This window comes from Mustela nivalis (assembly GCF_964662115.1).
Source record: "Mustela nivalis genome assembly, chromosome: 1".
NCBI classification, from domain to species: Eukaryota; Metazoa; Chordata; class Mammalia; order Carnivora; family Mustelidae; genus Mustela; species Mustela nivalis.
In genome coordinates, this window is record NC_139020.1 from 163,602,930 (window position 1) to 163,621,977 (window position 19,048).

General features: G+C 41.1%; 1 protein-coding gene across 6 annotated transcripts in view; it reads right to left on the bottom strand.

Annotated features, from left to right (window-relative positions):
- PPARG (peroxisome proliferator activated receptor gamma) overlaps positions 1-19,048 on the bottom strand; it is a 129,938-nt gene that overhangs the window by 6,063 nt on the left and 104,827 nt on the right. For all 6 annotated transcript variants that reach the window (XM_082749130.1, XM_082749127.1, XM_082749129.1 and 3 more), the window contains 2 exons: positions 18,744-18,943; positions 9,109-9,559 (listed from right to left, as the gene is read on the bottom strand). In XM_082749130.1, coding sequence (XP_082605256.1) covers positions 9,109-9,559; positions 18,744-18,943 — 651 coding nt within the window. The remainder of the gene's footprint in view (positions 1-9,108; positions 9,560-18,743; positions 18,944-19,048) is intronic.

Below are 19,048 nucleotides of genomic sequence, written 5' to 3' on the forward strand. Positions count from 1 at the left end.
AACATTTCCCTTATGAATGCTTTTTCTGTCTATGTCCAAATGATAACCCCTCCTTACAACAATAACACATGGGATGTGGTCAAGATGGGGAAAGGGGATGACCACCACAATGAAAACCATCGAGAAAACCATTCCACACACCAGCTTCCCTCATCTCACACACCAAATGCCACCGCCAAAATCCACCTTCCCAACTACAACAGCGGTAGACACAAAGATATTATAATGAGGTGAGTAGTGCTTTCTTCTTTTCTGTCTTCAAAGCTCTTTGCATTGCTCAATGCTACCTCAATGGTGTAAAATGAGCTTGGGCTCTGTTTTATTTCCAGGTCTCTCAGAATGGAAATTTTACTGGAGCTCTCTCCATCCTGCCCTTGGGAAGTCCTTGTCTTTCCTGTCTCCTTTCACCCCGGTGGGGGGTTAAGGTCCCCCTAAAGGCTGCTCAATGGAAGCTCAGCCATGTGGTTTGCTGAGGGTTCTCTGTGTCAGCCCAGGACAGCAGCATGTTCTTCCCTTTAGCTGAGGGATACAGATTAATTTCTGCTCCTTCTATGTCCAACACTGGCTCTGAGCAGCTGGAAATGGGGTGTGAGTGGGGGGGTGGAGAAGGCTGGAGAAAAAAGAGAATGATTTTTTCTTCCTCATCAAGGCTGACACACTCCTCCCCCTAACCCAGTTACACTTCATTGCTTCCTCATCCTCTAGAAATGACAATAACTGAACATAAAACATAGCCAAGTATTTGTTTCCTGCAATTCTCCCTATCTTCCTTTCCAGTGTCTTTGAGAAAAACTTGTGATCTCAAAACATAGGTGTGATCTTTAATCTCCAAACATGACCTCTCAACATATAATGTCCCAAAACTTTATCAGAACCTTCGGAGTGTGGAAACTCACTGCACTCCTGCTATTCTCTGTCTCCTTGAAGGGGCCAGGAGGCTCTGAGTTCTCCCCTTAGCCTGTCAGGCCTCTCCCTCTTCCTCCAGTATCTCTTTCCCTTAGGGTTTTTTTTCCCTCAATCCACAACTAATCCCCTTAAAGTAATAGCTGATAAAGGGATTAGCTGATATCTCCCTAGGGGTATTTATATTGTAATAAGGGATTTCAAGAATCCCCATTGGTGGAACTGCAAGCAATCGGGACTGGCAAGATGCATACAGCTACCTCGAATTCTATCATACAGGGGAAAAGGGAAAATTAGCACTTATTGTGTGCTTAACATGTCCCAGGCATTGTGCCAGAGGCTTCACATAATGTTATTTCATTTACTTAAGACACTGATAAGGAAATTAGGGCCCAGGGAGGTAAATAATTGAGTGAAATCACACATCTAGTAAGTGGTAGGGCGCGGGGTCTGAACTCCTGGCTGTCCCTGGGATTCCAAAGCTTTCCAATGCCCCCAGCCCGCCTCTTCTGGTTTTCTTTTTTGTCAGTCTGGCAAGACCCTTGATAGGTGCTTTCCCTGGGAGTGCATGGCTCCTTCACAACCTGTGTTGGCCTTTCAGTGATGAGTGACTAGAACCCCTCCTGAGTTTCATTCTTCCTCACTCGTAGATGATCTGTCTGAATGTCTTGGTGGATTGTGCCAGTCTGGAAGGCTGCCTGGGGTCACCCAGAGTTTAAACACACATTGTGAGAACCCAGAATGATAAACTGCTCCAAAAAGCGGCCCACTGACTGACTGACTGAACCTTTTCCAAGACTGCTGGTGTGGCGATAGGAATGACTCAGCAGTTTGGCTTTCAATCCCATGTCTGTCTCTGAGGTCAAACCCAGCCTTGCGCTCCCTCACTGACATGATCCCAGCCTACCAGGCTCAGGGTGAGGAAGAGATTTTAATTCTGAAGCAGTCACAGAAAAAGATGCTTGTATGTTCTACAAACAACAAAAGCCTGTGTGTATGTGTGTCTCTTCTGTGTGTGTCTGTGTGTCTGTGTATTTTTAAGTTTCTCAGATGATTCTAGTATGTTTCATCTTCTCCCTTACCCTCCAGCCAGCTGGTTTTTAGAATTTGTGTGCCAGTTGAGAACTCATTGATAGACTTCACCTTTCTCTAAAATGAGTCCACAAAGTTATGAGAAGAGTGAACTAATGGGGCATTTCTAGATAACACTGATTGAGTCATTATTCAAAGCCATCCTGGCCACCTGACAAAGGTTTTCCCACTGGTGGCGGCAGCATGGTGGGAAGAGCAAAGGAGAAGAGTGTCATACGCTGTGTAGACACAGTGTAGGTGCCCATTACAGATTTTTCAGTTAATAAATGAATGCTATTACTCTCTGATTCCATCATGGCCCACATGGGAGACAGAAACCATGAAATAACACTCTTCCACTGTCCTGCTCAGAGCTTAGTCAGACAAGAAATCAGAGGTCCTTGTTTATTCTCAGTATCATGAGAAAGAAGTCAGAAAAACAACTTTTACCCCTTAGGGTAAAACAAACAAACAAACAAACAAACAAACAAACAAAACTTGTATGGATAAGAGAGCTGCCTATTTCACTCACAAAGGTGAGTTAGAAGAAAGTAGGCCTACTGGTGTTCACAGTGTTTTTAATACCTAGGTTTTCAATTATTCTGGGTTGTGTCTCCTCCAAGTCAATGAGTAAGGCTGATGCTGACAGAGAAGATAGGGGGTCGCTGGACCTACAGAATCAGAGGCCTCCTAAAGCTGGGGTTTCTTCAAGAAAAGCATAGGCCACTCAGGGACCTGTACTCTGTCTTCTGTTCTAGAGAAGTGCTATGCTGTCCATTCTAACTGGTGGACACAGCTCCACAGACAATATGGAAGGACTACACATGAGCTGGATATATCCTCAAGATTGTGAAGGGCCTTAACGCACGGGGAAAAGAGATGGAATACTCAAGCTCAGAGTCCTCAAACCCTGCCCGAGAGCTGGTGTGTGGTGTTTGCCACTACAGTGTTTGAGCAGAACAAGCACTGTTTCTGAGAGGCAGGAAAAGCTGAAGTTACTGGAGGACATTTTAACAATTTTAAATTTTTCTCATAGACTTCTTCTGCAACCACTTATCATCTGGTGTAAGATGGTATCTGATGAAGTATGAATGTATTCACTTAGTTACTTAGAGCCTACCGTCAATTTTTGTGGTGAGTGCCACACTCAAGTGCCATCATTTCTGAGGGCCATGCTACCTGAACAAGTTTAAGAACATGGCACCAGTCTTCAGTGTTATCCTGGGCTCCATTCTTTCCTTCCCACAGCAATTTTCAAACCTAGTGTGTCATTTTGTTAGGTTTAAAACCATGTCTCGAGAAGGCCTCTGGATATTGGTAAGTGATATTGAGACTACAACCTGAAAATTCTTTACTGAAATATTTGGAGGCAAAATGAAATAGGTAGTTTTTGATAATTGACAAAGAACTCAGGACCAAGGTACTTAACTGGGATGCTTCCACATCCCAATACACAGTAGGGCACCAGTGTGAAGATCAGAGAGACCTAGGTCTGAACCGTGGCCTCGCCAATTAGTGGCCCTGGGACAAGTTGCTTAATCTTAGAGCTCTAAACTTCCATTTTCTCCATTTGTAAAATGAGGATAACAACAGACTTTGCAGAGCTGCAGGAAAGGTTAAACAAAGATTATGAAGTCTGTAAGGTGCTCACATATATATTCTGGCATATAGTGAGGTATTCAATAAATGGCTGCTAGTATTATTATTAGTATTTCACTATTATGCATCCAGTAGGCATTTATTAGGTATATATTCTGAACTGGATGCTGTGCTTTGATTCTGTTCTGTACAATCTGTACCTGTATCCACACACACAATTATAACCAAAGGTAAGAAACAGAAGCCCCAGGTCGCCTGAAACTGTCTTAAGAGCATCAACTCTTGGGGTGCCCGGTGGCTCAGTGGGTTAAGCCTCTGCCTTTGGCTCAGGTCATGGTCTCAGGGTCCTGGGATCAAGCCCCGCATCAGGCTCTCTGCTCAGCAGGGAGCTTGCTTCCCCCTCTCTCTCTGCCTGCCTGTCTGCCCACTTGTGATCTCTGTCAAATAAATACATAAAATATTAAAAAAAAAAAAAAAAAAAAAAGAAAAAAGAGCATCAACTCTTCCTGGGTCTGCTAATGTACAGCTTTGAGAACAATTCCCCTTTCTTGTGCCTTACCTTCCCTGCACCCCCTTGCCCACTCAACAGAAGCAGCACACATGATCACTCCAAGGACAGTTGTCCAAAGTTGCTTCAGAGAGAAAGAACATGGCTGGGATGGCTGGAAAATGAAGGAGCTGCCATAGAGGTGGTTTGCATAACCAAGCCAGACTCAACAGGGTAAATGAGGAGGCTGGTCCCTTGCCATCTGTGGCTATTGTATCAATATTTACAGCTTCTCTGTCATTAAGATGGTGATGGCAATCTGCCTCCAAAAATACATTGTAAAACCCGGTGAATTTCCTCCCCCATATATTGGAAGTTTGGGGAGAACTGTAATGGATTCCAAACTGTTTTGAATTAACAAAAAGGGCTTTTTTCCTGTTGCACAGTTCCAGCTGGAAACTTCCTATGCTTTTCTTCACTGAACAGCAAATGCTCAAGGGGGCAAAGAGTCCAGTGGAGTGTCCTGGGGCTTGTCAGTTTTACTGACAAGCTTTACACTTGGCTTTGGTTGCTGGGTAGTTCTGGGAGTTTGCTAGTGTGGCTGGCAGGAGGCTGTGGCGCCAGCTGCAAACCTGCCCTCGCTGGAGGCGGTGTTAATTACTCTTGACGCCACCCATCCTAGAGGGAGCAAGGAAGCTATTACTTATCAGGACTACTGAGGAAGCACTACCTCCAAATTAGGGTCCCGAACATTAGGGGGTCTGGTGAAGGGAGCACAGGTTGTGGCCACCAACCCAAGTGTGAGGAGGGTGACTGCGAGCCATTAGCCAGGTAGCAGGGGACAGGGTGTGAGGCAGAGAGGGTGCTCCGAGGTGACAGGATCCCTGGGTTTCAGCCCCAGTTCCATTGCTCACTAGTTGTTAGGTCTCAGACAAATTGCTCAAGTCTTTTCCTTCTATGAGATGAGAATAAAAATGTAGGGGAATTGTCAGGATCTAATAAGAGAACATGTATGGAGTCCTCTTAAAACCATACCAAGTGCTGTCTGTTGTCTGGTTCTGGACTGTTGTTCTTTGTAGTCCCATTTTTTTTTTTTTTTCTTGCCTTGAGCTCAGAGGAGAAGAGAGAGAGGAGAAAAACTTGAGAAGAACTAGGTCATCTTTCTCAGCTAGCTTGGTTTGAGAGCTGAGTAAACAGCAAAGATGCTAAGCACCAGGCCAATCTAAGTACCAAATCTCACCGCATCAGCAGTTTCTAGGGTTGAAGTTGAATGACAGTGATCTTACTATAGCAACTCCAGTTTCCTCAGCAAATACTTAGTTGGGTCAAATCAGGTACTTTCATCCAAAAAAAAAAAAAAAAAAAAAAAAAAAAAATCCCCTTTAGGTTTTCTGGGCACACCTTGCCCTTAATCTTCCCAATTCCTTACCACCCCTCTCTTACAAGGGGTCCATCTCCCCAACCCTCCTTCAGTCTAGGTTCATGGTCCCTCCACCAGAATGAAGCTCTTCTGTGATTCGAAGGCTAGCTCAGAATGAGGTCAGTGGGACCCCTGCCAAAAGCTCTTTTTCTGAAATCACTAAAGCTCTCTATAGACTTCAGCATAAAATGCACAAAAGACAATGATCCACTCTTTATCAAGATTACATAGGATCAGAAATTTGTTTACTGGATCAAAGCCTCTTGCTTACATGAATGTTTTCCCTTTCTGGAAAACCCAGGATAGGAAAAAAATTAAACCCATTGAGAAATTATGTATTGTACTCTAATAAACCATAGCCTGGGATACTGACCTCACCATCTACAGATGACTGGGATTCTGATCTTACTGGAATCCAGTCTTTGGACTGGAAAAGACTCAAATAGTTCTTTCTCTGGCCTATACCCAACTGGCTTCTCTGAGTAAAGAAGAGAATCAAATTTCTGTGTGTTGAGCAAACATGGGGTCCAGTTTATTCATTCTTATCTACTGCCTGTAGGTAGACTTCATCTACAAAAGCAAACTTTGATTGGGGAAGGATTTGCCTTTTGTGATATGGGAACTAGTCAACGGTTAATTCTATTTCTTTAAGGAAGTCTAAAATTATTCACAGGGTTTTCTTCTCATTATAACCACAGGTATAATAATCTACAGCTGGCTGCTACCTACACATTTCTTTCATGGTTGTGAAGACCCAATAAGATCTGGATATTGGCTACCGTTACAGTAGTCTGTATGAGACCAAAAGGAACTCACTTACATGGCATCTATATTTAAAATGTAGCATTTTAAATTTTCATAGTTAAAAGCCAAAACCTGTAATACCTGTTAAATTGAATCAAACTATGCACTGTTATTTTTTGACCGATTAATGAGAAATTTAAAGCCAATAAATTGTTGGTTTTTAAATAACCTTGCTTGTGAGTTATAGGTAGCAATGGCTTTTTTCCTAGATGAAAACACCCTGTTGTCGCACTTGCCCATAAAACAACATTGCTCACTGGAGGTGCCTGGGTGGCTCAGTTGGTTAAGGGGCCAACTCCTGATTTCAGCTCAGGTCATGATCTCAGGGTCCTGGGACAGAGCCCCACTCAGCCTCCGTGCTCAGTGGGGACTCAATTTGAGGAGTCTCCCTCTCCCTCTGCTCTTCCCCCTGTTCATACATGCTCTCTAAAATAAATACATCTTAAAAAAAAAAACAAAAAACCCCAAAACAAAAACACATTGCTCGAGCTCAGAAAAGTCCAGAAGTATCATGACTGTTTCTTGTGTAAACCTTCCCTGACTAGTGATTAATCATGTGTGAATAGCTTTTTTCAAATGCCTGCCTTAGCATGTCTATGGTGGGAATATAAACTGATATAAATGTTGTAGAGGACAATCTGGCAATGATGTAACAAAAGACTTAAAAATATTTGTAGCCATCTACCCAGCAATTCCACTTCTGGCTATTTAGAATGAGAAAATAATTTGGAATTTGAACAGAAATTTACACTTAAAAATGCTCACTGAAACACAAATTTAGGGCACATTTTTAATAATTTTCTAAAAACAATTTCTATATTCCTCTCTACAGGTCTTTTGAAATAAGTTACCAACCATAAATAAGGAGATAATTAAGTATGTAATGGCCCTTTAAAAAATGAATATTTTACAGTCATCAAAATGGTAGTGTGTATACATAGATATGCTAGCGCATGCATAGAAACTTTTCAGGAGGAGAAATAGGACTTTGTTAATCTCATTTTATTCTGAGGCCAGAGAACTTTAATTTCTACTTCAACTTTTCTGTACTCTTTGAATTATGAAAATGACCAAGTATTACGTTTCTTTTAAAAAATTAATGAAAAATATAAACAGAGTATGTAATAACAGGGGGAAAATGATTAAGTGAGAAAAGGAATATAAAACATGGACTTCAGAGCATGCCTGGGAAAAAATCTTAGAAATACATCAAATGTTAATAATCCTATTTCTATTCTTCATTAAAAACAAAATGTGCCTCAAAATATTAGCTAAGCAATAACGACTCATTTTCTCATCTGGTTTTTCAAAATTTAAGCTTCTTCTCCTAACGAACCTCAAATAAACTAGAATCTCACTCTTCTTTACTGAATTAATCATGGATCCCAGAGGATCAAGTGTTGATCTGTTTAAGTAGATTCAGCCAAGATATTAAAACGTGTTTGTTTTTGTTACATTAAACATAACTCCCCCAAACGTCGCTTTTATATGAGTTACAACTTGATGCAGCACCAGAGGCCACAGAGTTAGCCTGTGTGCCCTACTGACACCTACCTGCACCCAAGCCACGTAAAGGGCGGGATTACTGTAGACCCTGGACCCAGACTGCCCGAGCTCATCAGCCTGGCTCCCCATCTCCTGTTTGCTGGGTAGCCCTGGGCAAGTGACTAAAACATTCAGTCCTCTGATTTTCTTGTCTGCAAAATGATACCTACCTTGCTGGGCTGGGGAATTAAGTGTATGTATACTACGTGCTTAGAATATGACCTAGAACATGGCAGGCACTTAACACAGGTTTGCTGCACCTGATTTCAGAAGCATTCTGCTTTCAAGTAACTGGACAACAAAGGAGGACAGAGTGCAGTGTGTTCTTTACAATATCTTGTATAGTTAGGCACAGTTTACCCCTAGAGGACCACCATCCCTCCCCATGTCGGCTTTTGCCAACAGAGGATATTCTGCCGAGGGCATACAGAAAGCTTGCCTGAAGCCCATTTCAGTAATGAAAATTCACTGCTTAAAAACAACTTTTATAAAGGGAGACAACAGTAAAACTTTCTTCTTCATAAGTTGGAAATGTGTGGAGAAGCCAATGAAAGTAGCATTTAGTATAAAACCTGGCTTTTGGAGTTGGTTAGTTAGATCATGTACTTGCAAGGCCAAAAATACAATGAATTGCTAAATCACTCAATTTATTTCTCTGCTCTGTGCTGTTTGGTTCAGATTATATTCTTAATCATAGCCAACTACCTCCCAAAGGTACTCGAAGGGAAGCCACCAGAGAAATCTACCTGAGAGAATAGGTAGAAGTCAGTAGATAAATATCCCTTGATTCCTGATATTAGGAAAGCAATTCAAAGTAGTATCTTTCTGATGGTAGGGCAGGAACTTTCTCTATGTCAAGTGAGCACTAACTCCAGCAAAGTTGTATATGTCATTACTTAAATGACTTGAAGCACAGACTGGCCTGATGGGAAGAGAAGGGAAAAATAGAGAAGGGAAGGGAAAAGATAGAGAAAAGAAAAAAAAAAAAAGGAGAAGAGGGCATTTGTTTTTCACATTTGGATTTGGCTGAAAAAATATTATGAAGGATAAAAGAAGAAAAACCTAGGTTGTCCACAGCCTTCCAACAACAAATCTATGATCTTCTCTCCTGGTATTTTACCTGTAGTGATGCTCTCCTGACATCATGCCATTGGCATTTTCTGTCGGAAAGTGCAGTAAGTACAGAGAAAAGGACAAATGCTAAGGAAAGTCAAAATTCTTCCAGCCATCACCCCACCGTCCCACCCTCTCTCACAGAAGACTGAAAGATGAATCTTACCTCCACTGAGAATAATGACGGCTATAAATATCGCCAAGTCGCTGTCATCTAATTCCAGTGCGTTGAACTTCACAGCAAACTCAAACTTGGGTTCCATAAAGTCACCAAAGGGCTTTCTCAGGCTCTTTAGAAACTCCCTTGTCATGAATCCTTGGCCCTCCGATATGAGAACCCCATCTTTATTCATCAAGGAGGCCAGCATCGTGTAAATGATCTCATGGACGCCATATTTTAGGAGAGTTACTTGGTCATTTAAGTCAAGGTTTACAAAACCAGGGATATTTTTGGCATACTCTGTGATCTCCTGAACAGCTTCCACTGAGCGGAACTGACATCCCTGAAAGATGCGAATGGCCACCTCTTTGCTCGGCTCCTGCAAGGGGGTGATGTGTTTGAACTTGATTTTATCTTCTCCCATCATTAAGGAATTCATATCATAGATAACAAATGGCTGCAAAAAAGAGGGGGGGGGGAAGAGGCTGAGTTGGAGATTTCCAATTCAGTGTGAACACCATTCTAGTTTCTTTATACACATTTGCTTTGTTAACTGAAATCTTTAAGGTAGAAAATACTTAATGAGAAAATACTTTCACCTCCCGATTATTCCTCTTGTCTTCTGGGACCAAACATATTTGACCAAACTTGTTCTTCTTTTCTTTCAACTTATAGTGCAACACTTTTACCTGTGACTGGCTAATAGTTCCAGTTTTGTGGTTGTGTGGAGAGTCTTTGTTGCTGACTTGTAAAATCATACAAAATCTGTTGTTTATCTTGGCTTTCAAGAGAACGTGTTTTTAAACTTCTTTCAGTGAAAAAAAATCATTTCGGCAACTCAGGGTTGAACACACCCACTTGAACATAAAGTAATCTTGCAGTTTTAGATTAAATCTACTCAGATCTCAAATGAAACTCAGTGTGCATGTAAAATATACTTAACTATAAAAAATCAGTTTGAAAGCACATGAGGAATACTGAGCCAAGAATATGTCTATTTCTTTTCTTAATGTTCTGGAAGCAATCTGTTTCAGAAAAAGCCAGATGTTTAAAAGCCTGTGGGTAAGCACTGCATAAAGTGGCAAAATTAAAAAAGGGTTTTGAAGTTATTTTTCAAAATATCTGTCTGTAAGGGTCAAATAATCAATAAAACACATGCATCAGTTACTCAAGTCTGCAACAGGCTGCCTTCAAAAGTAAGTTGTCATTAAGTGATCGCTTTCATTTCCTTGTATAGAACTGACCAAAGGAATATGGTCATTGTGAAATTGATTCTCCAGGCTACTCTGATTGAAAAGGGGCAGCATTTTATACACATTGGAAACACTGAACTATATAAGTTAAACCCCCACTCCCATTCAAATAAGTGTCTACCCAAAAGCACTGGAATAAGAGTTAGGGTATTTGCACTCTAACTTTGGCTCTATGGTTAAGTATGTGACTTTAGGAAAGTCATTTATCTTTCCTAGGCTCAAATTTCTCAACTGAGGGGAACAGATTACATTGGATGTTTCCATCTCTTCCCTTGAAGATTTTCTAGTTGCCTTTCTCAGCAGCTCTGCGTGTATGTGTGGAGGGTGTGTGTGTGTACATGTGGATATGTGTGAACACGAACATGCATGTACACTGAACATGAAGTCTCAGATGTACTAGAGTTTCTTCAGGCAGAGATGCTGAGAATTCCCTCCTGATGGGCAAGAGGAAGCTGTATAATGAGTGGCAGGAGTAAGCACCTTTAAGACCCACTGGTTCGGAGATTCTAACTATGAATCTCTACACAAGTCTATGATTTTCACCAATCTATTAAGTCTGGTCTACACTGAAGAAATAACACTAATGCTAAGGACGCTTAGATGTTGAGTAGACTACCAAGCCTGCATTTTATTTCAACACCATTCACTGGAATTATTCCAGAAATTCTTACCTTTTTTAACCAAAAAATTCACTTCAATGGTATCATTTAGTCAACCCCAAAAGATGGCAGGAGCAGGAACCCAAGAGTAAGTCTGCTTGGTGGCTCTAACTAATTCTTCAAGTAAATTAGGAACAAATAATGCTTACTGTTTTTGGACATTCTGCTTGCTTTCTTTTTTCTCTACTTCAGAATAAATATTATTAACGAGAGAGGGAAAAAAAGAGCAGCTAATCAGTCACATCAGTTAAAATGTACTGTTTCCCCAGAAGGTCAGATTCTAATCATGAGAAAGACTTGCTTTTATAGAACCTACAGAAAATGTGATTTCTGTCCTCTAGGAGTTCTGCAGCATATTATAATTTCTATCAATGATATATTGGCTTTCTTTACTGCCAGGAGAATCTGATGGTATCGATACCATACAGACCTAATAACAAAATAACGTGAATATAAATCATCCCCTCTTCACATATAGAAAGACTGTACCCAGAGCTGCCCACTTCAACTCCTGGACGAGCTTCTGCTCAACCATGTGGCTTCTTGGCACAGAATGTATGCATGAAAATTCTTCCACCTCCATGTAAGCAATTTATCTGGAACTATGCCCTGATAAGTCACCCTGTGACTCTTCCCCTTGACTTCCCCTGTCCCCTCATATAAAGCCCCAGGTTCCTGTTTTTGAAACTCTGTGATAGTTGAACATAGGGCACAAAATCCTGCTAATTTTCTCTCCCAATTTAACAACAATGTGACTTTAACCCCTTGGCAATCGATGTTGGTCAGGATTTCCTGGCAGTAAACACTCAAGGACAGAGAAAAGAATCAGCAGCCCCCACCATCATGCCAAACCATTCCAGTTTTTTTTTGTTGTTGGTTTTTTTTTTTTTTTTTTAAATCCCTTCAGCATTTTTGAAAAAGTGGTGAACTGGTAAAGAATTCTGGGTATTCAAATGCAAATGAATGCCAAGTGGATTTTTTTGTTTTTCTAAGATTTTGCTGTTTTCCTTGAGTTTCTGGAAGTCTGCATAGGTACTTTCAGCCTCTGTGTAAATCTCTCAAACTGCAAAAGTGATCACCAAACATGAGGTGTCCTTTCTTTGCCACCAACTCACCTATTCTTAGATTGCCAACACTTAACTCACACATTTCATGTTGGGACCTCCCACGCCTGCAACAGGGAAAACATAGAGAGTTGCCTGATTTACAGAAAGCGAACCACTTAAAATCAAGTGGAATTTGACCTGCACAATTTATCTTGGATCATTAACTTAATATTACACTTCTGGTAAAATATTCTATAGAAAATGAATTTCACTTCCATATTTATTCTCTACAAATCAAAAGGAAGTCTTCCATGTTCTATTAGCTTGTATGGTATCATCTGATGATCTGCCATTACATCATCCTCAAATTTGGTCTTAATGATTTTATACTTCTAGTTTGCAGCTAACGATCTATTTATCTTCAGACACTGTATCAAAGGGCGAGATAAGCATTTCTTCTTCACAGGAAAGAACGTTTACGAACATCTGGGACACTACAGGGATAGATCCAGGTTTTGTGGGGCCGGAAATACACACAATCATTGGGCACATCTAGACAATTGTTGGGTTCAATAAAAAGCAAAACTACTCAGACCCTTCTGGCAGCACTGGAAGAGGCTTCCGCTGAGGCCAAGCCCTGACACTTAAGCTTCATTCATTTCCCAGTGAGTCTGCCTTTGGCCATTACGATACTTGTACTTCTCCTATGCTGGACAGACCAGAAAAAGATGAGACTGACATGATGAAGAAAATTGTACTTCAACATGATGTTTTTCTTGGGAAGCAAAAACAGTCTCTGTAAGAGGAAATTACATTTCTTTGGAGAGATACATCAAATGTAATTAATTTTGATATATTTTCATTTTCAAAAATGGCTCCACATATCAAAGCCAGGATGGGATTAAAGGTACTGTTTTATACAGGTTATTAAGTTTAGTTACTGGCCTCTTGCATGCCTCTATTGTATAGCACAACGATCATGAGGGAAGCTGGCTTAATAACGAAAATACAGTACAGTAATAAAAGTTGGCTTTTTTGACTGGAAAAATAGAACAATAGTGTTCCTTAGTAATCCATAACATCAGCATTTTAATATACAAGTTATGAAAGGGATTATGCATGAATGCTTTAAGTTTACAGCTCTTTTTGAATAATAAAATAACAAGGTAAAGGAGATAAACGAGAAAGTCAACTAATGAAGCACAGATTGTCCTGATGATTGCTTCAATTTGGGAGACTGGAATGAGTATAACAGACAGCTCTACCCTCTCACAGACCATCCCTTGGTAACCATGTCAGAGTTAAAACTGGCCTGGAAAAATTTTTGCCCCCTCTCAAGGAGCTCTTTTGATATCCTTAGTTTTCATGACAGATTAGAGCAAAGGCTCAAGGAAGAGAAACTGAATTCTTAGGGCCTATCTTCTTCATTTTGTTTCCTTCTTCCTTTATTTATACTTCTGACTGGCTTTCATCCTTTAAGAGACTTGGTTCCCCTAGATTAGCTCTAGTGGGTGACTGTTCATCAAAATGCATTGGTTAGGTTTCTTTAACTTCTGGTTTTGCCCATTTCTATTTTCCTCCTGTTGAGAACCATGGGATTTACAGAACCAAAGGGGTCTTCAGAAATCACCCACATCATCATTCTCTGACGAGGTACGAATACACTGAATGAAGTCAAAAGACGATCCAAAGTCAAGTAACTATTTACAGCAAACCATGAACTGCAACTAGATATCCTGACTCATGACTAGTTCTTTTCCCTTTCTCTTGCTTTCTACATGACTTCCCCACTATTCCTTCTTTAAATAAAATGACTATCCTGGGAGAAATTTCGGCTTTTAAACCCAACCTCTTCCATGGTGGGGTCTTGGAGGCAGTGCCTTTGAGCAATTATTTCCTAGAAGTGCTAGCTAAGTGCTGGATGTGACAGAAGGGAAGTCTGAACAATCTCTCAAATGTAATTCTGTTTTCCTGCATGGTTTAGAGATTTAAGACAAATAAAAGCTTAATGGGAAGAATTATTCACACTCCAATGAACTAGAATATAACCACAGCTCTTAAAAAACCATCCATTGCCAGCCAAAGTGTTACTCAGCTGGCAAACTAATTGTTACCAAAAAAAAAAAAAAAAAAAAAGTTCCCATGCTTTTCTTCAATCTTTTTAATTTGTTGTCTGAAAGAACACAATTGGTTCAGATCTGTTATATCTTTGGCTAGTCCTGATGGTCCTGGCAATAAAGGAATTTATTTTATTCACATTAACATCTAGATTAAGGATCCCAGGAACCCCGTTTCTTCATTAGCCACCCAAACAAGTCAGCACTACTAGCCTGCTCTTTATTTATATTGGGGCCCCTAAGTCTCTCTTCTCTGATGGTTTGTCTGGTATCTTTCTTCTCAGGGGAGTAAATTCCAACTCACTCAGATTTTTCCACAGATGAAGGGAAAAGAAACCACCTTTGTTCAGCTCTAAGTGTAGGACAGAAAAGAACAGATACCTTTCCAATAGCTCCGAGAGTTACTGGGTTTGACAGCCACTGTAAATTTTAGAATGGGAACATCTGAATGGGTACAGAATGGTTTTCACCGAAGTTTACATTTCCAAACTGGTTTTATTATTTAGTTGTTTCATATTTCACATACTATTTAGAAAAACCAGTTTTACGATGGCACCAGTTTGCTCTCGTAATTATAGAAACAGTGACTCTGCATGTACCCATCAGAAGCAATGTGATGCTTTGGGACCTAAAGTCTAATATAGTACAAATAACGAGTTTTATTCCTTATTGGCAGATAGAGTGCAGCAAGGGCCTCACCATCTCTCAGATATGGCATGAAAAGTTGGCAGGCGCACGAAGGGTTTTTCTATTTGTTGTTTTATGACAAGCCATGGCACTGAAAATGGCTTTTGAAAACCACTCTTTGTTTATTTTCACCAACAAACATGGGATCATGTGACAATGATACACCCAGTGTGTTCATCGCATAGGGGTAATAGCCAAACACTGGGAACTTCCAAAGTCCATTCGCTTCTCAAATTGCCATCATGAAACCCAGCACACTGGTTCTAGAGTTATGGTTTTCAGAGTTCAGTGGGATCTCTTAAAGAAGGTGCTGGCTGCTACAAGCCACTGACAGGGAAAGAGACTGAGGGAGAGTCAGTGCCACCACAGGGTGACTAAAAGGCTTCCTGTTAGTAAACTTTCTTCTCGGGTTAGCTATATCCAGCAATTCCATATTCATCTAGCCCTGAGCCTAAAACTCCCAAGCATCATTCTTTCAGGCAAGGCAATGAAAAGTAGGGGTATCATACCCTGAAGACACAATGTCAAAGTTAAAAAGACAGGAGGGAAGCGGAAGCACATATCTGCTCATTTATCTGTTTTGAAAGGTGTGAGGGGCACCAGGAAATAAGATACAGGAGATGGAAGTTTAGTTGAGAAGCAAGAAGCCCTGCTTGGCCTGGAGGCAAATGCTGGTAGAGGTTCCAAGAGGAGAGATTAGCAGGTATATCCCCAAATAAGACAGAACAGGCAATGGTTAAATGGAGCAGTAGGATAAATTTACAGAATGGCCACTTCAATAGAGTTGTTTCCTCTTCCAAAGACTCTGGGTAACTGGCCATCCTTTATGCTGAGCAGCCTCCCCCCAGGCTTGGCCTAACCAACACGAATGACATCAATCTCAAGCAGGGTCTATAATGAGACCCACGCTGTCCTACTGCACCAGCCATGGCCACTTTTCCATATCCCCCACCCTCTCGAGAGTCCATACTTCCGCACGACCTATCCTATCAATGCAAATCTTAACTTTCATAAGTCTTGGCCAAGAGATAACATAACACCCCTGAGAGAGATGCTATCAAATAAATAACATGACCACGTCAGATAAAGAACAAATCTCTAGTCTCATTGGAAATCACATTTTGGATTTTTTTTTCCCCCTCTCCCATTTTCTCTCTGAACTATTTCTTTCCACTAGTGCTTAATTTGATTTTGCAAGATAAGGAGAAAAGAGAGAGCCAAACAATTCTATTTCAGGTTTTGTGTAATCAGGGAGTGGATTATTTTAATTTGGCCCAGTCTTGCTTTCCTTTCCAGACCCTAACAAGAGGCAATTCTGCCTCGATCCAGACCATTAATGATGTCCAGGTTGGTCAGCAAATATTGGGTTAGAGGCTCTCCATACAAAGTCCAGAATTTCAAAGGGGCATAGGCAACAGTTTTTTAATTCAATTAAACAAATACATTCTGAGTAACTATTATGGGCAAAAGCACAGTCTTAGTTACTGTAGGGGAAAACATGACAAACATTTGGCCTCTGAACTTGCAAGGCCTATAATCAAGCATTTTGCAGCCCTTTCTCTTAAAATACCATAATACCTATTTATCCCATAAGGAACCTACAATTATCTTATTTTTAACTCAAAGATTTCAAGCCAAATTGCCAATTGGCGTGAGGTTTTAAAGTGATTTATAGTGGACTGGGCTCTCTGCCCTTCAGTGACACATAAGAGACCATGCAGGTCACCAGTAGTGTACGTCTGATTTCTTGACTACTAGAAGAAAAAAATGTTTTTTTAATGCCTTCCTCCTATCTTTCAGGTACGATTAAATTGATAGGATTTCCAGCAAGGATTGCAGGTCTGGACTGGGAGATACAGAGAAAGTGGGAAAGCAGTTCTGGAAACTAAATGGCCTGAGGCAAAACTGTGGAGTAAACAGTGTGCATTCGGACTCTTTCCCTGTCAGTGCTCCCTTCCCAGCTCGGGGCCTCCCGGCCTCCAGGTCCCTACCCAACACAGGATCTCAGCAAGCAGCAGCAATCTGCCTTCAGCTCTTAACCCCTTTTAGTCAGGTCAGTTTTCCTTTTCTTTCTCTCCCTTCAAATAAACACGGTTGATTTTCTATAGCCACATCAGTGACATAGAGGTCTTTGCTTGCTTTTGTTTTGCTACTCCCTGATTTTTCGGGGGGCATTTAACGGATACACGGACTCAGCTTGTCTAGGGCCTAGAGTCTGTAGTCCTACCCCTATGGAAGATAGTTGTCCTAGACGCTAAAATTTGGGAAGAACAAAAGAGCAAAACCCAGAAATTTCCTGGTTGTGACTATATCAGCATAGCAGAGCAAGGTAGACGATTCCTGCCATTCTAAAAACTGCTAAAAATAAATCATAACACAGGTTGTTTTCCCAAGGTGAATCTTTCCTAGTGTCTCTCTCCACACGGCTCATCACCAGCCAATGGGAAGACGAGCTTCCGGGAGGGTGTACCCTGCTTGGAATGCACTGAGGTAGAAGTTAGTAATCTCGCATCACAGGGTTCTTCCGCATGCTGTGTGATTTCAGGGCAAAATGTTTAACCTCTTAGGACGTTAGTCTCCTCATCTTTAAAAACAGGATAATAACAGCAGCTGTCAGATGGCTGTGTGTCTTGAACATAATGAATGTGTAAGATATTTTGAAATTCTGAAGAATCGGATATACATAATACTGTTCAGGTTTGTGACCTCTCTTGCAGTCAGAAAACTCATTGTCCTCCTTGGCATTTGGCTCTTTACACAGCAATATCCCACGGTTTTGTTTTTTTTTTTTTAACTATTAGCTGACACTACTCTAATGGTTTATAGCCAAAAGGAAAAAAAAAAAAAATCACATCTTGAGATCGTCTTTAAAATACATTGAAGGCTGATATTTCCCCCCAAATATAATGGAGGGGAGACAAAGTTACACAATTGTATGCATCTCCTGGAGGTGTTCATTTGAAAATAAATAAAAGCACAAAAGGATTTTCAAGGGCTGGGACCTTGTCTTCTGAATGTGTTCTGCGCTTCTTAAAACCCTAGGAACCTGCTGCAGACAGTACCATCAAAGTGAGACCCCTGTCTGTGAAAACAGGGACAGAGATGTGATACACGTCACAGTGCAAGCTGATGGCATAACTGAAACTCAAATTCAGGTGTTGTGTCTTGTTTTAATCAGATTTCATGTTACTTTCTCAGCTTCCTATTCAGAAAGACTTCTGCTTTGGAACATCTGACTTAGTAACAATTATAATTTCCGGGTTTTCTAAACTGTAATCAAGGAGCCTGTAGATATTTGAGAATCTATGGGAGGAGCAACCCAGGCAGCTCAGAGCCTCACAGAAGATAAAATTCACATACGTAATCAAAGCATAGAGCCTCCCATCAGTAGAGCTACGAGGAAAGAAAGGTAGTATAATGTCTACATGTATTTTTATGCTCCACATGGAACTTCCTAAGTAACTTTAGCTGTTCTCCTGAACTGTAAAATAACGGGGCCAAATACCTCTTCCAAACCGAGGTTAGGCCCCTCCCAGAGACTCGCGGGGCTGCTGGAATGGATGCAGTTGTGGCCAGTTATTCTGATGTTGAGAAAAGAGTTGGGTCCTGAAGGAGGGCAACAGGAAGGAGGGTGGGGTTTATACTTTTCTCACAGAATTTATGAGGAGAACTTGAAGGACCTTTTCCCTTTTCAAAATAAGGTTTACTTAACCTATCTGAAAACATTTCCTTTCTTGTGTTTCAGTCTTCGATATCTAACAGCCAACAGCTGAACACTACCCACATGTGTGTGTAACAGGGTGAATGATCTTCTCAAAGACAACAACCACCGCCACAAACCCAGCCACCCCCAAATGAAGACAGCAGAAGAGAACTAACTGATTTGTCTGTTGTCTTTCCTGTCAAGATTGCCCTCGCCTTTGCTTTGGTCAGCGGGAAGGACTTTATGTATGAGTCATACAAATGCTTTGCCAGGGCCCGGAGATCAGCCGACTCTGGGTTCAGCTGGTCGATATCACTGGAGATCTCCGCCAACAGCTTCTCCTTCTCAGCCTGCGGCATCCGCCCAAACCTGATGGCTAGAAAGGGAGAGAAATGACAGGGATGTATCACTGAATCACTGCTGCTCTCCCCCAGTCCTAGCACCCACACAGTAAAAGCTCCCCCTCCCCTCCACCAAGCTT